This window comes from Lichtheimia ornata, assembly GCF_029851405.1.
Source record: "Lichtheimia ornata isolate CBS 291.66 chromosome Unknown scaffold00002, whole genome shotgun sequence".
In the NCBI taxonomy this organism is placed as follows: Eukaryota; Fungi; Mucoromycota; class Mucoromycetes; order Mucorales; family Lichtheimiaceae; genus Lichtheimia; species Lichtheimia ornata.
This window is the reverse complement of record NW_026695322.1, coordinates 907,677-923,106: the sequence shown is the minus strand read 5'-3', so window position 1 is coordinate 923,106 and position 15,430 is coordinate 907,677. Positions and strand designations below refer to the sequence as shown.

General features: G+C 44.1%; 8 protein-coding genes across 8 annotated transcripts; 3 read left to right on the top strand and 5 right to left on the bottom strand.

The window, feature by feature from the left end:
• Positions 1-3: 3 nt before the first annotated feature.
• On the top strand, positions 4-1,449 carry O0I10_000831 (uncharacterized protein; the record flags this gene model as incomplete). Its single annotated transcript, XM_058480934.1, has 2 exons — positions 4-264; positions 322-1,449. 2 exons carry the CDS (start codon positions 4-6, stop codon positions 1,447-1,449), a joined length of 1,389 nt encoding a protein of 462 aa, XP_058348498.1.
• A 413-nt stretch (positions 1,450-1,862) lies between these two features.
• On the bottom strand, positions 1,863-4,119 carry O0I10_000830 (uncharacterized protein; the record flags this gene model as incomplete). The annotated part of the gene is made up of 14 exons (XM_058480933.1): positions 1,863-1,925; positions 1,990-2,068; positions 2,136-2,229; positions 2,290-2,415; positions 2,478-2,631; positions 2,696-2,949; positions 3,020-3,119; positions 3,179-3,306; positions 3,366-3,417; positions 3,476-3,571; positions 3,627-3,698; positions 3,766-3,808; positions 3,870-3,996; positions 4,053-4,119. The coding sequence occupies 14 exons, from the start codon at positions 4,117-4,119 to the stop codon at positions 1,863-1,865; spliced, it is 1,455 nt and encodes a 484-aa protein (XP_058348497.1).
• A 561-nt stretch (positions 4,120-4,680) lies between these two features.
• Positions 4,681-6,345, top strand: O0I10_000829 (uncharacterized protein; the record flags this gene model as incomplete). Its single annotated transcript, XM_058480932.1, has 8 exons — positions 4,681-4,959; positions 5,024-5,084; positions 5,159-5,328; positions 5,398-5,673; positions 5,744-5,855; positions 5,912-6,068; positions 6,136-6,187; positions 6,250-6,345. 8 exons carry the CDS (start codon positions 4,681-4,683, stop codon positions 6,343-6,345), a joined length of 1,203 nt encoding a protein of 400 aa, XP_058348496.1.
• A 55-nt stretch (positions 6,346-6,400) lies between these two features.
• Positions 6,401-7,312, bottom strand: O0I10_000828 (uncharacterized protein; the record flags this gene model as incomplete). The annotated part of the gene is made up of 4 exons (XM_058480931.1): positions 6,401-6,834; positions 6,911-6,943; positions 7,009-7,077; positions 7,144-7,312. 4 exons carry the CDS (start codon positions 7,310-7,312, stop codon positions 6,401-6,403), a joined length of 705 nt encoding a protein of 234 aa, XP_058348495.1.
• A 196-nt stretch (positions 7,313-7,508) lies between these two features.
• O0I10_000827 (uncharacterized protein) lies at positions 7,509-10,622 on the bottom strand (the record flags this gene model as incomplete). Its single annotated transcript, XM_058480930.1, has 7 exons — positions 7,509-8,347; positions 8,404-9,120; positions 9,172-9,312; positions 9,368-9,581; positions 9,640-9,683; positions 9,768-9,947; positions 10,082-10,622. 7 exons carry the CDS (start codon positions 10,620-10,622, stop codon positions 7,509-7,511), a joined length of 2,676 nt encoding a protein of 891 aa, XP_058348494.1.
• Positions 10,623-11,029: 407 nt separating this feature from the next.
• O0I10_000826 (uncharacterized protein) lies at positions 11,030-12,101 on the bottom strand (the record flags this gene model as incomplete). Its single annotated transcript, XM_058480929.1, has 5 exons — positions 11,030-11,204; positions 11,262-11,502; positions 11,562-11,771; positions 11,827-11,979; positions 12,053-12,101. 5 exons carry the CDS (start codon positions 12,099-12,101, stop codon positions 11,030-11,032), a joined length of 828 nt encoding a protein of 275 aa, XP_058348493.1.
• A 174-nt stretch (positions 12,102-12,275) lies between these two features.
• O0I10_000825 (uncharacterized protein) lies at positions 12,276-13,264 on the top strand (the record flags this gene model as incomplete). The annotated part of the gene is made up of 5 exons (XM_058480928.1): positions 12,276-12,308; positions 12,375-12,503; positions 12,573-12,971; positions 13,026-13,127; positions 13,187-13,264. 5 exons carry the CDS (start codon positions 12,276-12,278, stop codon positions 13,262-13,264), a joined length of 741 nt encoding a protein of 246 aa, XP_058348492.1.
• A 103-nt stretch (positions 13,265-13,367) lies between these two features.
• Positions 13,368-15,318, bottom strand: O0I10_000824 (dihydrolipoyl dehydrogenase; the record flags this gene model as incomplete). Its single annotated transcript, XM_058480927.1, has 7 exons — positions 13,368-13,433; positions 13,500-14,054; positions 14,127-14,692; positions 14,770-14,905; positions 14,983-15,065; positions 15,123-15,204; positions 15,280-15,318. 7 exons carry the CDS (start codon positions 15,316-15,318, stop codon positions 13,368-13,370), a joined length of 1,527 nt encoding a protein of 508 aa, XP_058348491.1.
• Positions 15,319-15,430: the final 112 nt, after the last annotated feature.

Here is a 15,430-nt window from a genome sequence, read left to right as displayed (position 1 = left end):
ACCATGCCTACTGCTACAACAACAGCTCACGGCTATTCCTCCATCTCTTTGGCATCCGATCTCTATGGCCATCATTCTGTAGACTCACAACGAGTCTCCATGTCTTCACTCATAGACCCACACCAACACAATGATCAACAACAACAACAACAGCAACATCATCACCATCATCATCCTCATCGTCGCTCATCACCTACAGGCTCCTGTCATCATTTACAACAATGCCCACTCACCGAAGAAAATTTAAAGCAGCATACATTAAAGGTATGGATCATGTGCTGTACATTTTTTTTTGTTTCTCTTAAATTAATCACACGATAGGCATCACTCGGTCGAGAAGGACGACATAGACGTGTAAAATACTACATTGAATCACAAATCCGCTTATTGCGCTTGCAAGCGGATCTAGAAGGTCGTCGAATGGCTGAAATGCGTTCACTCGTACCACTTGATACACCATCTTTGGAAGACGAGGTCATTGTGCTTGAAGATGACTATGACCTATCATTACAACAACAACCTAATGAAATTATTGATCACACCAAATCAAGTCCACAACAACAGCATCGTCGTAAGAAAAGATTGAGTGATGCACGACAATGGGTGATGCAGCGTATCTTTAAAAAGAACAACAGCAGCACAAAGAAGCAGCAGCATAATAATGAGGATGACCCTAATGTCGATCATGAGACATCATCATCATCACCACCACGCCGTCGTCCAGCATCAATCACTGTGCAACCACAACATCGTCATGAGGATGGGCTATTGGAAAATGATCAAACAAAGATCCTTAGCTATGAACAATACCAACATGAGAAACGAGCCTTGATTGGGCAAGGTTTATCAGGTCTTAGCAACCCCAACATTGCACGGGCATTGGGTGTTCCTGCTGATGACCAGCATCAAGCTAGCTTGGCTTCGTTGTTATTTTCCACCTCAACATCATCGTCTTGCACTCCACCACCACCTCCTGTATCACCCAGTAGTAATAGCAACCCTCAACAACAACAACATCACCATGTCCACTGTCATTCCTCCACCACCCCTGCTGCCACGGAAAGTCAAATTACAACGTCTGCTTCGCTATCCTACCAGAAACGGGATTCAGGAGTCTCGGTGCTTTCAAAGCCAAACCATCATCATCGTCATCAGCATCATCGGCATCCTACTTCATCTTCTATTACAGCCAACACGGCAACTACAATGATGGAGGATGCCGCCACAAGACACCATCGTAGGAGTAATAGTAAAAGAAGAGCACAATCAATGGATAGCTTAGTGTCAGTACGATATCCTAAAATGGTGCATGTCAAGGTATTGAGAGGGGCTGCAATACACGCCCTTTCTTCATCCGATATGTCGCTTGCAACACCTCCACAGCCAACCGACAGCATTCCAGATTGCTGCATCATGCCGGATAAATCAGCCTGCTGTTGCTCTTCATAGACATTCCATCACCACCTCCACCTCCCCTTTACATATACTCCTCTTCTCTCTCCCTTGTTTCTAAAAGGAATCACACAGCCTCCTTTGTTGACGACAAACATAGCATTCTCTCTTCTTTCTTTCTCTTCACCTTCACTCCCCACCCCCTGGATTGCTTATTCCCCTTGTTTTTTTCTTTCTTTCTTTCTTTCTTTCATCACGCATCATCTTGTTGCTTTTTCGTTCTTCCTTCTGTTTTCGGGTGTACATTCTTCTTCTTTCTCTCTCACTCTCACACATGTAGTCATAATTGTCCTTTTCATCCTTTTTTTACAGTACATTCCATTTTGTAAAGTAAACAAAACATGCAATTTGTCAAAACAAGTATGGAGTCTAGAAATATCATTCTTTGTGTATGAAAATGTATTAGATGTTTACATGCCAAACAAGCCGCTGAATTGGCTGGCGTATTGCATTGGACGCACTTGAGGATGGGGCTGAATAAACAAGCGTCAGATCATGCATCTAAAAAAATTCGCCACCTTCATCACCCAAACCTACCACAGCCTCAAATGTAACATAATCTAACTTGAGATCCGGTGTAATGTTGATGAATGCTCCCTTGTTGCCCACAGTGTCACTATATCGGTTTGTTAGCTACATTGGCTCTTCACACATACACACGCACATCCTTCCTTCCTACTTACCAATAGTTGGGTGCTGAAAAGACAGTGACACATTTGCCATCATGTTCAATCACGTAACCATTCTCCTTCACTTCATGGCTTCGTATCAGCATGTCTACCCATTTTTTCGCTTATTAGTTTTCTCGATCCATCCATGAGACTAATCCATGCTTACCAAGGTTGTTGCGTTCCAAAAAGTTCTTGGTGACATCAGGGCCAAATTGGATACCCACACCACGCTTGCTTGCACCACGACCAGGTTCTGGTTGGGGATCAGACCATAACAACTCGCACATCAAACCTGAAACCCATTTTAGCTCTCCATCCATGTATCCATCCTTGTATCCTCCATCAGACACTTACCATCTGTACCAGGTTGGCCAAGTGACAATCGATCAATCTTGCGAATATCATCCAAAGTCACATCATCCTTAGAGAAGAGACCACCGTGTACAACAAGGATCTTGTTCTCAATGACATGGGCCAAAGGAAGAGCATTGAACGTTTCAGAGAACAACTAGATAGAATCCAATGTTAATCTAACACGTACTCGTTTTCCTGATTGCATGTTTTCCAATTACCTTGAACATGGTTTCATTGAATTTGGCACGAACTTCGCCTTCAAAACCATACACCTTGTTCATGTTGTCGGTCTCGTGATTGCCACGTGCCAAGAACAATCGATTGGGATAGAGCCATTTGTAAGCAAAGAGTGTCAAGATAACTTCGACTGAGAAACTGCCACGATCCACAAAATCACCATTGAACAAGTAGGCATGATCTTCAGCAGGATAACCATTAGTCTCGAAAATGTTGATGAAATCGTAAAATTGACCTATGGTTGTTGTAGACAATCAATAACCCGGATACTCAATTCATTCCTCACTTTCTTTGTGCGTACGTACCATGAACATCACCACACACTGTTAATTTGCCATTGGGTGGAACTTGAACATCGATCAATGAAGGAGCCTCCAACATCATCTTTCGCACAGCAAGAATGATCTATGCAAACATCCGTTAGATCTCATTGTAGTCCCTCCTCTTTTCCTGCTGCTATGTACCATGAATGCATATTTTCTGTGAACGGTCTTTTGGTTCTTGAATCGCTCAATCATTGTATCCACAAACTTCTTGTCGATTTGATTGCTTTCTTCATCAATCCTTGGGCCATCATAAGATGATTCCACCGCTACACAGAATGAGTCAGAATGTGTGTGTCTCTTTTATCCACACAAGAAATAGACATACCGATGCTTGATGGTTCCAAAGTGTCACCCACGCTTGGTTTACGATCATCATGCTAAACGAATTGACATGAATACATGGTTCCATGGATAGGTGGGTATATAGATACATACTTCAATGGCCTTTTCGAATTCGATACGCTTGACAATCTTTGCGCATTCATCCAACTTCATCTTCGCATCCTTATCACCCGGTGCACGCTTGGATACCTATGGCAACGTATTAGGAACACATGATGTTATCCCAATGTTGCTTACTACATACCACTTTGAGATCCTTCAATGCTTCCTTGAACTTGCCAAGAGCCATGTTGGCAGATGCACGACGATAGTTTGCCTAGCAACAGACACACACACACATGTCAGAAGATAGGTGCCCCACACACACTAATAGTAGCCCGTACCTTGGTGAGTGTCGGATCGATCTTGAGAGCTTCCTCAGCGTCCCTGATCGATTGCAAAAATGAAAAACGTGTTGTAATAAAAGAGAGAGCGAATGACCACCTACGAAATGGCATAGCCGTAGTTCTCTAGCTTGACATGGCAAAAGGCGCGATTGGTGTAGTAGGCAGCAACGTTTGGGTTGAGTTCAATGGCAGCTGTATACTTTTCGATCGCATCGTTGAATCGTTTCTCTGTTCAAGCAACGTGAGGTTCCTCCTCTTTTTTTTCCTTAGAATCAAATACGTACGTCCAAAAAGAACATTGGCTTCAGCCTTGATCTGGTCAGCCTTGAGCTTGTTTTCCTCTGAAGTCATTGGAAGGGAGGGAGGGAGGTGGGGTTCAAAAGAAGGGCAACTGCGGAGTGGAAGCGAGAAAGAGAAAGAAGCAGAGAGATGTGTGTATCAAAGAGCAATGGATCAAAGATCTGAGCTACGAGTGGATGAAATTATACACAGTGACACTCTGACACACTCACTCATACACCCTCAATCATTATCATCATCCTATTGTTCGGCCTTTTTTATCGATGACTATGAACGATATCACCTGCGTATATACATCACCAATCAAAACATGTCAACAAAAAAAGTTAATTGGGGATACACTTGAAATGAGGAACGCTCGCGTGGGGTGGAGCATATGATCTCTTTTTGTCAGGTGGGTGAATGCTATCATGCAATCGGCGTTTCAACCCCCCGTGGGCAATAACCGATGCAACAAGCGAAGAACCAAGCTTTTCTTTTCTCTTTCCTATATTCTACACTTTCATTCCACCCACCACGATGTTACTATTGTTGTCTATAGCAGTAGTGTTCTTCTTAATACCCATACACCACCATGCAACAGCAGATCCACCATCCCATCAGATACCCATCATGATCAATCATGACAATAGTTCATCCACCACAGCAACAGCGCCGCCATGGAAACCAAAACCAGCAGCGCCACCCACCACTGAAACCAGTTTATTACACCCATTCACTGCCCAATGGATCCAACTTATGGAACAATTTTACAACGCGTTAGGAGGGCATGATCATTCATCTTACAAACAAAACCATTGTCCTATTCAACTACCTGAGTTCAAGTGTGAAACATTCTATTGGGATGATGGACGCCATGAATCAAGGGATGCTAAACATCTTCGACCCCACGTAAGCTTTCTTCGATTGACAACATTGGCTGCATCTATATTGAATGATCCATACCATCATGCAGGATATTAAAACGGTGATTGCTCTCGGCGATAGTATCTCTGCCGGATTTGGGATGCTTTCAGGTAATTTGTTATTATCAACAACGGCGACATGCTACTTGCTTCTAACATTGCATTGTTTGTTTATACATGTACAGAGCGACCCCCATTTGCAGCTGTTTGGGAATACCGAGGCAAGGCGTTTTCATCTGGCATGGATCCTGAAGAGTATACCATACCCAACTTTTTACGACCTTTTTCCTTGTCAGAAGGTGGACCTGAAGGTGTCACCTTTCCAATGTCCCGTGGAAAAGATTTGAACAATGCGGCAAGTGACATTTACTTTTTGGAGGGGGTGGATGTGATAACCAAGAGGGGCTCATTCTTTCACCTTTAGGTGAGCGGAGCCAAGTTTCAAGACCTGCACAGTGAAGTGAGCCGATTGATCCATCTACTGAATTCGAATTACCATTACCGGCATATCAAGGATGATTGGAAACTCATCACATTATTCATCGGGGCCAACAATATCTGTATCCTGTGCCATCCTCCCTTTACTGGTTTGCCCTTGCTCACACATGCTGATACTTTTGAGGAAAATATGCGACAGGTGCTGACCCGCCTTAAGCAAGAAGTACCCAAATCGTTTGTAAACGTGGTTGGTCTATTCAATGTAAGTATACCATCACATGACGACGGTGGGACTACACACGCATACATACCCACATGATGATGCCATATAGGTATCCAGCGTATACGATGCCATCCAAGGTGATTCCTATTGTGAGTTTATTTGGGGCACAGCTCACATGAGCATATGCTCTTGTGTACAAGGAGATGACGCTCAACGTCAAGGTAAGAAGACATGCATCCATTTATGTATATGCTCATCAAGGATGTTATGTACGTAGCCGCGGATGAGCTGGTGGTCGAGTACAATGCACGTTTGAAAAAGTTGGCAAACGATCCTTCCCTTTCATCACATGATTTCCAAGTTGCCTACCAACCAGGATTTAGGCATTTTCCATTCTCAAATTATCAACGCAGTTACTTAAGCGGCTTCGACTGGTAAAGGATGGATGACCATGCATGCTACTATAACGATGATGCTCATATATACCCTCAATCTTTATAGCTTTCATCCCAACAAGTGCGCGCATGAGGTGATGGCATTGGTATTATGGAATGTAAGGAAGAACAACGTGTACTATGATGATGGTGCAATATTCAACATTTATTATTATACTAGAACATGTTTTCATCTGAAGAGGAGAAGGATATCCCATACGACTTGAAAGCCCTTGAGATCAAATGCCCTGGCCCCGATAGACCCTACCTACAGTAATCAACTTTTTGGGGGAATACATCATTATTTACATTATTGAACTCGCTTGATATGGCTAGGAGTGGCGTTGTTGTGGACGTAGTTTTTCTTCAATGTTGGGAACAGGAACCAAAGTGGGTATGGATATGCAACCGGGTATGGGTAGATCGTTCTCGTGTGGCATTTTGATCAGTACTTTGTCCATGGGTCGTAATGGTCCATAAATGCCATCATCTTTGAGTTGGTGTCGTCGTCGTCGTTGTAGTCGTTGTCGTAGCCTTTTTTGATTCTCATGCTCCTCCTTCATTATCAAAGATGGACGCTGCTGCTGTTGCTGCTGCTGCTGCTGCTCCTTCATGGATTGTTGTTGTTGTTGTTGTTCTTCACCTTCATGTTCAGGGATCTTGTTGGATTCTTGACGAGGACGTTTTTTTCTCCCATTGCACAGCTTACATTGGCATGGATCTTCGCCCGATGTAAATAGCCATTTGAGATGCGGCAAAAACATGGCTATCATAGAATAAAGCTTGCATGAACATGACACCATTCCTGTACCACCAACACACATCCAATCCAATCTACTTACTGCTTGAAGCAAAATCACGACCTGAAGGATGTCCTATAGAGTCCATCACACAACCCATGGTCAATAATGAAAACGATAACCTTACTTTGTAAGCGTACCTGTCAGCACTTTGTGATCTCTCTTTTTGCCCAATGCATATCCAGCTGGTAGACAAGCGAGCGCAGTACCTGTCAAAAAGAACATCTTAGCATACAAAATCCATGGCAACGGTATTCCTCTAACAGCAGTGTTACCTTCTTGCTCTGTCAACCCTTCACCCAGCGTTTTGAAATAGGCGAGATACTTTAGTTGATCGCGCTTGACAATCTCCAATCCCTTTTTCCTTAGAATCTTCTCCCCATTCTTGCCGTCTGAACGTGTTGGCGGATCAATAAAGACTCGTGCATTGTGAGGTTTCGGCATTGGCATGCTCAATTGCGAGTAAAAAAGAAGGTTGAGTTCCGTCAAAAAGAAAGAAGGGAGTGCAGGCTTAACAACATCCAGCCTCTGAGTTTTGCTTTGGTTGCATGGTCACTCTTTTTTCGCTGATGTTTCCAAATTCATGCAAATCGGTTCCACACTATGATTGCTACTAGATCATGTGGTTTTATTACTATCTTTAAGACTTGACTAAAATGGTGGCTGATGTATGGTTTTCAGTTCCTTTACCGAGCCATTTGGATACTTTGGTAACAACGTGGTATTTGCCTGGTGACACTGGCGACATGTTGTCACTGCCAGTAGAAGATCCAGTAGGAATAAAAGTTAAATTCCACGCGTTGCTGTAGTAGGGTAAATCACTGGTGCTACGTGGGAGATCATAATTATTGGTGGGCTTTAGGAGACCAAGTTTCGCCCCTGTGGTATGGTTGTAGAGTTCCATGGAGATGTGGGCAGCGGGTCGAGCAAGATGCCAATAGAATACCGGGTAGGTGCTTGTATTGGCTATGGAGCATTCGTAGACATCATCCCCTTCGTATATACGTGTTGTGTTGGCATCACTCAGAAAGGGTGTCCCTTTACCAAAGACCTTGAGCTCGTGCAAGTTACCAACAACACCCATGTATGGCACAGCCAAATCCTTGTGCTTGTCAGGATGATCGCTCTTGAATTGCACGTATCCACTATACATTGTATACTTTTCCAGCGTCGATGGTATGACAGGGGATATAGTAATGTTGACACTCTTTCCTGGAGCAAGTTTAAATTGCTTTTTGGAGAAGCGTAAACTCACAGAGTCATTGCTGTATCGAGCAGGCTCCAAAAAAGGGTATCCAGGATCGCTGTTGTTAAATGGATGAAGTGCTACGCTCACATTGTTGAGCACTGTAAAAGACGCTGTGGATGTATCGTCATGATTGGTAACCGTAATAGTGTGTGATTTGATTTGGTTGGCGGTATCATTGAAGCTGAGACGAGATGGGGATGCATGCACTGTTTGCTGTATAGCATCATACACTGAAAGGAAGAAATGAATTCATCATGATGGCTATAAAAAATGGATGACAACTTACATTGTAAAAGACCACCACCTTGACGAAGAGGTGTGTCGACATCATCACTTTCATCATAGGAATGGGGTGCCTTGTAACCATAAGCTTGCAATTGCTCATTGATAAATCGCGGAGTTGTCTTTTCTTGGTTCTTGCCATGTGCCTCAAGATACAATGCTATCGAGCCTGCAATGTAGGGTGCAGCCATTGAAGTCCCACTCATAACACCATAGTTGCCCATGTCAACAGGCACAGCTGAAAAGACTGAACCACCAATACCAGCAATATCAGGTTTGAGATCGTTTTCGTACGAAGCGCCCACACCTGAAAAGGACGACACAGTGTTGCCAGTGGGATAGGGCATGATGCCGGCCTTTCCAAAATGGATTGTCACATTCTTTCCCTCAGCAAGAGCATTTGCAAGCTTGACACCGACACGATTGAACGTGGTCACCAAGGTGGTTTTGGTGTCATTTCCAGCAGCAGTGAGTTTGACGCCGTCATAGATTTCAATATCATCATGCGTGTAAATAATCACACCTGTGGCACCAGCTTCATGAAGATTGATCAACTTTGTACTTAAGCTACAACCACCTTCTTTGGCAAGTGCAATATGACCCTTCACTTTTTCGTTCACTTGATCGGGATCACATGCATCATGATCACTGCCGAGATGAACATCACCCGCTGCGAGAGTACCATTAGACATTGCACCCCCTGTTTGGCTTGGACGATAAGCTACGTTACAATGTTACTATGAGTACGACTCCATCCATGCATCCTACTTACGATAAAACGTATTGTTTTGATCAATGAAGTAGTTTGTATAAAAGTTGTTATTATCAAAAGAGCCAACCAAGGTGGCATCTTTGGCTGGGGCCAGTACGGTGTAAGCACCATTCAAACCATCATTACCAGCAGCGATGACAACTAAAATTGCAAAAGTTAATGCACTTGATATGTTTGTATGGTTACTTTTTCGTACCTGGGACACCTTTTTCGGTGATGCGTTGAGCAGCTGCACTCATAGGTGATTCACTCCATCCATTGTTTGAGCCAATGCTCACCGAAATGATATCCACTCCCTTATGGTAGGCATCCATCATGGCTTTGACAACAACGTCTTCTGAAGTGGTGGGATAGCAACCATACACCTTCCACATCCCAAGCGTCACATCAGGAGCAACCCCATGGATCAGCTATTATGGTACATGAGTTGAGCATCTTGATCACATTTGAGTTATCCTTTGTACGTACGGTAGAATTACCAGCAATGATACCAGCTACATGCGTACCATGCCCTACAGTACAAAAGAAAGGTCATGTGATCATCAAGTCCGTGCACACATACACACCCTGTCAATTTGACGTGTAACAAATTTTACCTGTCGATCGTTTTCCACAAGAATCAAAAGGGTCGGAATCGGGTTTAGGGGTTGAATCGGGTCCATGTGGTTTATAGTCATCGCCAACAAGGTCGTATCCCATGGCAACCTTGCATCCTTTGCCAAAGCACCCCTTTTTGCCTTGTTCATTGCTGAACGCTTCATGATAGTAGTCTATGCCTGTTGCGTGTGTGTAACCATTAGTTATATTGAATTGTGCAACTGCTTCGACTAAGCCCAACATTACACCACCATCACAATATCGCTATGGATTGCTGAGTCGATTGAAGAATGGGCATCATAATAATATTTACCATTGTCGATGATACCAATAACGAGACCCTTGCCTGTTTTCTTGAGCTCTTGTTGCACGCGATCTACTTGAGTCATGCGATGTGGCCACATGGCGGTTGCATTCATAGTGCCCAACTTGTAATCGATAGCGTTAAATGAAACCTTGGGGCTCGACAACATGCGTACAGGGTACATTTTGGTCACCATGGAATGACCCTTGATTTTGCTCAGCATCTTGTCAATGATACTGCCATCATCACGTTGTAAGTAGTCGTTGTCGTTTGGTTGAAGGAGGGTATTCAATTGCATGGTCACCCCTTTCATAAGCGAATGGTCAAAGGTATCCACAATCGAAACGGATTGTTTGCCAAATGCATCCTCCATCAAGTCAACAAATTTTTGGCGGGTCGTATCCAAGGGATTGTCACCATCACTCAATTCTACAATGTATCGGCCTGGTACAAAGCCGGGGTCATTGTGATTGCTTAAAGCTGCAGCTGCTGAATAAAACGAGGTCGTCGCCGCCGCCACTGTTAATCCGAGAAACAGTGACCACTTCATAAGGAATGGGGGGTTTATGTTATAAGTAATAATAAAGAGAGGAAGGGAAAGCGAGTGCCGTAATGCTGTTGAGGCGTGGTTTACGAAGATGAAAAAGAAAAGAAGATGTGATTCGCGTAACAAGTTATGATGCTTTTTGATCCGTCATCATCATAGAACATAGGGATGCGCATAGGCGATCAACCTTACCACACTCGCTAACTCTCTTCAGAAACCCTCAACGTGGAACACAGTGACACAAATGTGGCTATGTGATTTCAACAGTGTCATCATGTGACAGGTGCTGCCGCTCTCATGCAATTGACAGGTACCATCATCCTCTCATTTGTCATTCATGGTAATAATAGACAAGTAGATCATTCTCGAAATTGATGTATATTATTCAAAATAATTTTTGATATGGATAATTAAAAGGCCCCTCGTCGTCTTTGCTCCTCTGCCATTTGCTTGAACATTTCAATGGTAGCACTTTCCTTGGCTTTGTATTCGGCCATCTTGTCACGCACGGGTCCAAGGCGCTGTTCCCTTTTTTCTTCATATCTTTGCTTGCGTCTTTCTTCTCGTCGTTTTTCAGCTGCGAGTCTAAAAAAGCCATCGTTATCAATATCTTTATCGATGTAAAAGAAGAGAATCACTTACGCAGCCTTAAAATCATCGCCTCCACCATAAAGATCGGATTCATCCAACTCGACATCAGGACTCCTTTCACGTTTGTGGTATGCGTTCAATGCTCGTTTCTTTGCCATTTGTGCTTCTCGACCGGTTTCTTTGGGAGCAACTTCATCCAAATATTCCTCTCGTCGATCTCGTTTACGTTTGGATTCGGCTTTGCGTTGTGCACGTCGTTCTGCACGTTCTCTTTCCTCTCGTTCTTCCTCCTCTACATCGCCATGATAAAGCATTAAATCGGGTGTTGAAAAGAGTGTTGCATAAACTCACCAACTTGGTCATAGCCTGTTGTGGGTGGTCGCGAAGGACCTACTTGTGCCCTCCGTCCACGTTGTTGACGTCCACCACCCGTCATTGTATCCACCGAGTCTCTCACAGTATCCAATTCATGCTGATCCAGCTTCTTGGCAAATGACCATTTGTATCCAGTGTTGTCAGAGGATGATAGTTGTGCTGAGTTGATGCCTTTGTAATACTTTTCTATAATGCAAGTGAGCGATCGGTATCATGATGGAAAGTGGATGTCACGTGATACCTTCCAACTCGTCTCTGTTCCAAGCCTTGACGAACTTTTTAAAGTAATGACGAGCCTTTTCAGCGTCGAGGTCGTTAAAGTATCGATCCTTTTCCTCCTTGAGCCACATGCGGAATTCGGCTGATTTGACAAAGTAGTCGTCATTGGAGATGGCTACACGAAGAGAATGGGTGGTGTGTGTGTGAATGGCCCAGTCCATTCAAGGATAAAGAGCAAAAAGTCCTACGTTCGTGCTTGCTTCGTTTGTGCTTTCTTTCTTGCTTGTGTGAACTCATATCGATAGCATAAAAAATGAATGAAAAGAGACGTGGCGATTCAAAGGATGTGTCACCCCAAAGATAACATTTAGGCTCCAGCCATAGAGTCATGAGCCACCTTCTTCTTCCTCCCTCTCTCTTTCTCTCTCTCACTTTTACCTGTCAACCACCACCACCATCATCATCATCATCATGCCTCGTATCACACATTGTATCTTTGATATGGTAAACAATTAAAAAGGCTTTATTACATATGCACATGTCACTCTAAAATGGGATCATCATTATCAGGATGGCCTGTTGCTCGATACCGAACGTGTTTATACTGAAGTGACCCAGGAGATCCTCGACAAGTATGCAAATGGCATCAAGTTCAGTTGGGAGTTCAAGAGCAAGCTCATGGGCCGAACTGGCAATGAAGTACAACCATTGACGAGCAAATGTAGTAACGCGCATTGAGCCTGACTCCCCTCCCCTTTCCTATTCTAGTCGGCTGCTATGGTCGTAGACGAATACAAGCTTCCTATGACTGTGGACGAGTACATTGATATCACATCTCAATTACACGAAGAACGCTTTCCTTTGGTGAAACCTTTGCCTGGTGTTGAACGTTTGATCCGACACTTGCACAAGCACAAGGTTCCTATGGCTGTTGCTACATCCTCAAGCCGTGAAAAGTTCTTGCTCAAGACCTCCCGCAACAAAGAGCTGTTTTCATTGTTCGATTACATTGTGTGTGGTGATGACGACGATATCAAGCAAGGCAAACCTGCGCCCGATTTATTTTTGGCAGCACAAAAAAGACTTGGTAATCCATCTGCTGAAAACTGTCTTGTCTTTGAAGATGCTACCAATGGTGTGGAAGCGGGTCGCAACGCTCATATGCATGTAAGTTGTCTTAGGTAACCATGGCAACAAAGCTAAAATCTTCTTTATCATTAGGTTGTATGGATCCCTGATAGTAATCTACGCGCTATTGCTGGTGATGTGGATTCCCACGGTGCTACTTTGGTGCTTGATTCGATGGCTGAATTCAATCCAGAGGTAAAAGAAAAAACACATTACATCCCACTCATTGATCCCATTAACACACATGTATCCAGCATTTTGATTTGCCTGCCTTTGATACTGCCGGCAATCCTGAAACCATTCATGAATCTGATATTGTACACAACGCTTGAGTATACATTATATAAAACAGCGGAGAGCGTATATTTTGCGTCTTTTTCATTGTTGATGAAGTATGATTGTGTTGATCGAGTAAAATAGAGGGGATGAGGATGTCTAGAAGTTGATGGCGTTGCCGGAGCTGGCAAGCATACAAGCCTCCTTGAAGGCCTCGCTGAGAGTCTATAAAAGAGAATCCATGTCAATCATTGTCATCATCCATAATCATCATCCTTCATTAAAACTTACGGGGTGAGCGTGGCAAGTACGGGCAACATCTTCACCAGAGGCACCATATTCGAGAGCAAGACCACCCTCAGCAATCATTTCACCGGCGTTAGGACCGATAATGTGGACACCGAGCATGCGATCAGTTTCAGCGTCAACAAGAACCTTGACCATACCATCGGTATCATCGTTGGTACGAGCACGGGAGTTGGCAACGAAGGGGTAGGTACCAACTCTGTACTTGACGCCAGCATCCTTAAGCTCCTTTTCGTTCTTACCAACCCAAGCGACTTCAGGGTGAGTGTAAATGACAGAGGGAATAACATCATAGTTGACGTGACCATGGCCAGTGGCAAGCATTTCAGAGACGGCAAAACCTTCATCCTCAGCCTTGTGAGCCAACATGGGACCAAAAGTAACATCACCAATGCAACGAACGTTAGGAACGTTGGTCTTGAATTCGGAATCAATCACAACACGGCCACGGTTATCCATCTCGATGCCGACATTCTCAAGACCAAGACCTTCAGTGTAAGGGCGACGGCCAATGGAGACCAAGCAGACATCAGCTTCAAGCTATGGATGATATAGATGAATGGATGAATGAATAAAAATGATACTTTTAGAGTGATATCCAATGTTACTTACAGTTTCAGTCTTGCCATTCTTGGCACCTTCAACTTCAACCTTGACACCTTCGCCAACAACTTCGGCGCTGTTGACCTTGGTACCCATCTTAAACTTGAGACCTTGCTTAGCAAGGAGCTTTTGGAAGGTCTTGGCAAGCTCGGGATCCATACCAGCACCGATAGCATCCAAGTATTCAACAACAGTGACCTCGGCACCAAGGCGAGACCAGACAGAGCCTAATTCAAGACCAATGACACCAGCACCAATAACAACCATCTTCTTGGGGACTTCAGGGAGCTCAAGAGCACCAGTGGAAGAGACAATGCGCTTCTCATCGAAAGGAATACCAGGGATGGGAGTGGGTTCGGAACCAGTGGCAATGATAGCGTTCTTGGTCTTCAAGACGGATTCGCTGCCATCAAGACCAGCAACTTCGATCTCGGTAGCGCTACGGAACTTGCCAGTACCCTTGACATAGTCAACACCGTACTTTTTGAAAAGGAATTCAACACCACGGGTCAAACCAGTGACAGCCTTAACACGAGCCTTGTGCATGTTGGCAAGGTTCAACTTGACATCACCAACTAAAAAGGTGTGTATAAGCATCCTCGTTTCTCTCTCTCTCCTGATCCAAAACGTGTGTGTGTGTGTATGTACTTACCATCAATACCACGGCTCTTGAGACCATGCTTGGTTTCGTGATAAATGTGAGAGTTGTTCAACATGGCCTTGGAAGGAATACAGCCAACGTTCAAGCAAGTACCACCAAGGGAACCACGCTTTTCGATACAGGCAACCTATTACAAAACGTTGTGTTAGAATACGCGTAAAAATCAGTCTCCTCCCCATATCCTTGAATTTTCTCACGTCATACCTTGAGACCTTGTTGGGCAGCCTTAATAGCGGCAGGGTAACCACCAGGACCACCACCAATAACGACAACGTCATATTCAGTGTCTATTATCAAGGTGTATCAGATATGGGTGTTGTATAAATAATATGGCAAACACATACCAGCAGGAGTGCTATAGAAACGGAACAAGCTGGTGGCGACGGGAGCGCGTACAGTCTTGGCTGCAGCGTTGCGAGCAGCAATCTGCCAATGACAAAAAAGGCTTGAGTGAGTAATCGACAAGGGGTACAATGTGTGTGCGTGTCATGGTTTTCATACGTTGGATAAGGGAGCCTTGCTAGCGACCAATCGGAACATGGTGTAAATGTGGAATGTGTGTGGGGGAGAGTGGTTGTAAGGAAGAGAGGTGTGTTTGTTAACTACGAGCCTTGGAAAAAAATAGGTCGGGCAAACTCGGGAAAATGCTTGG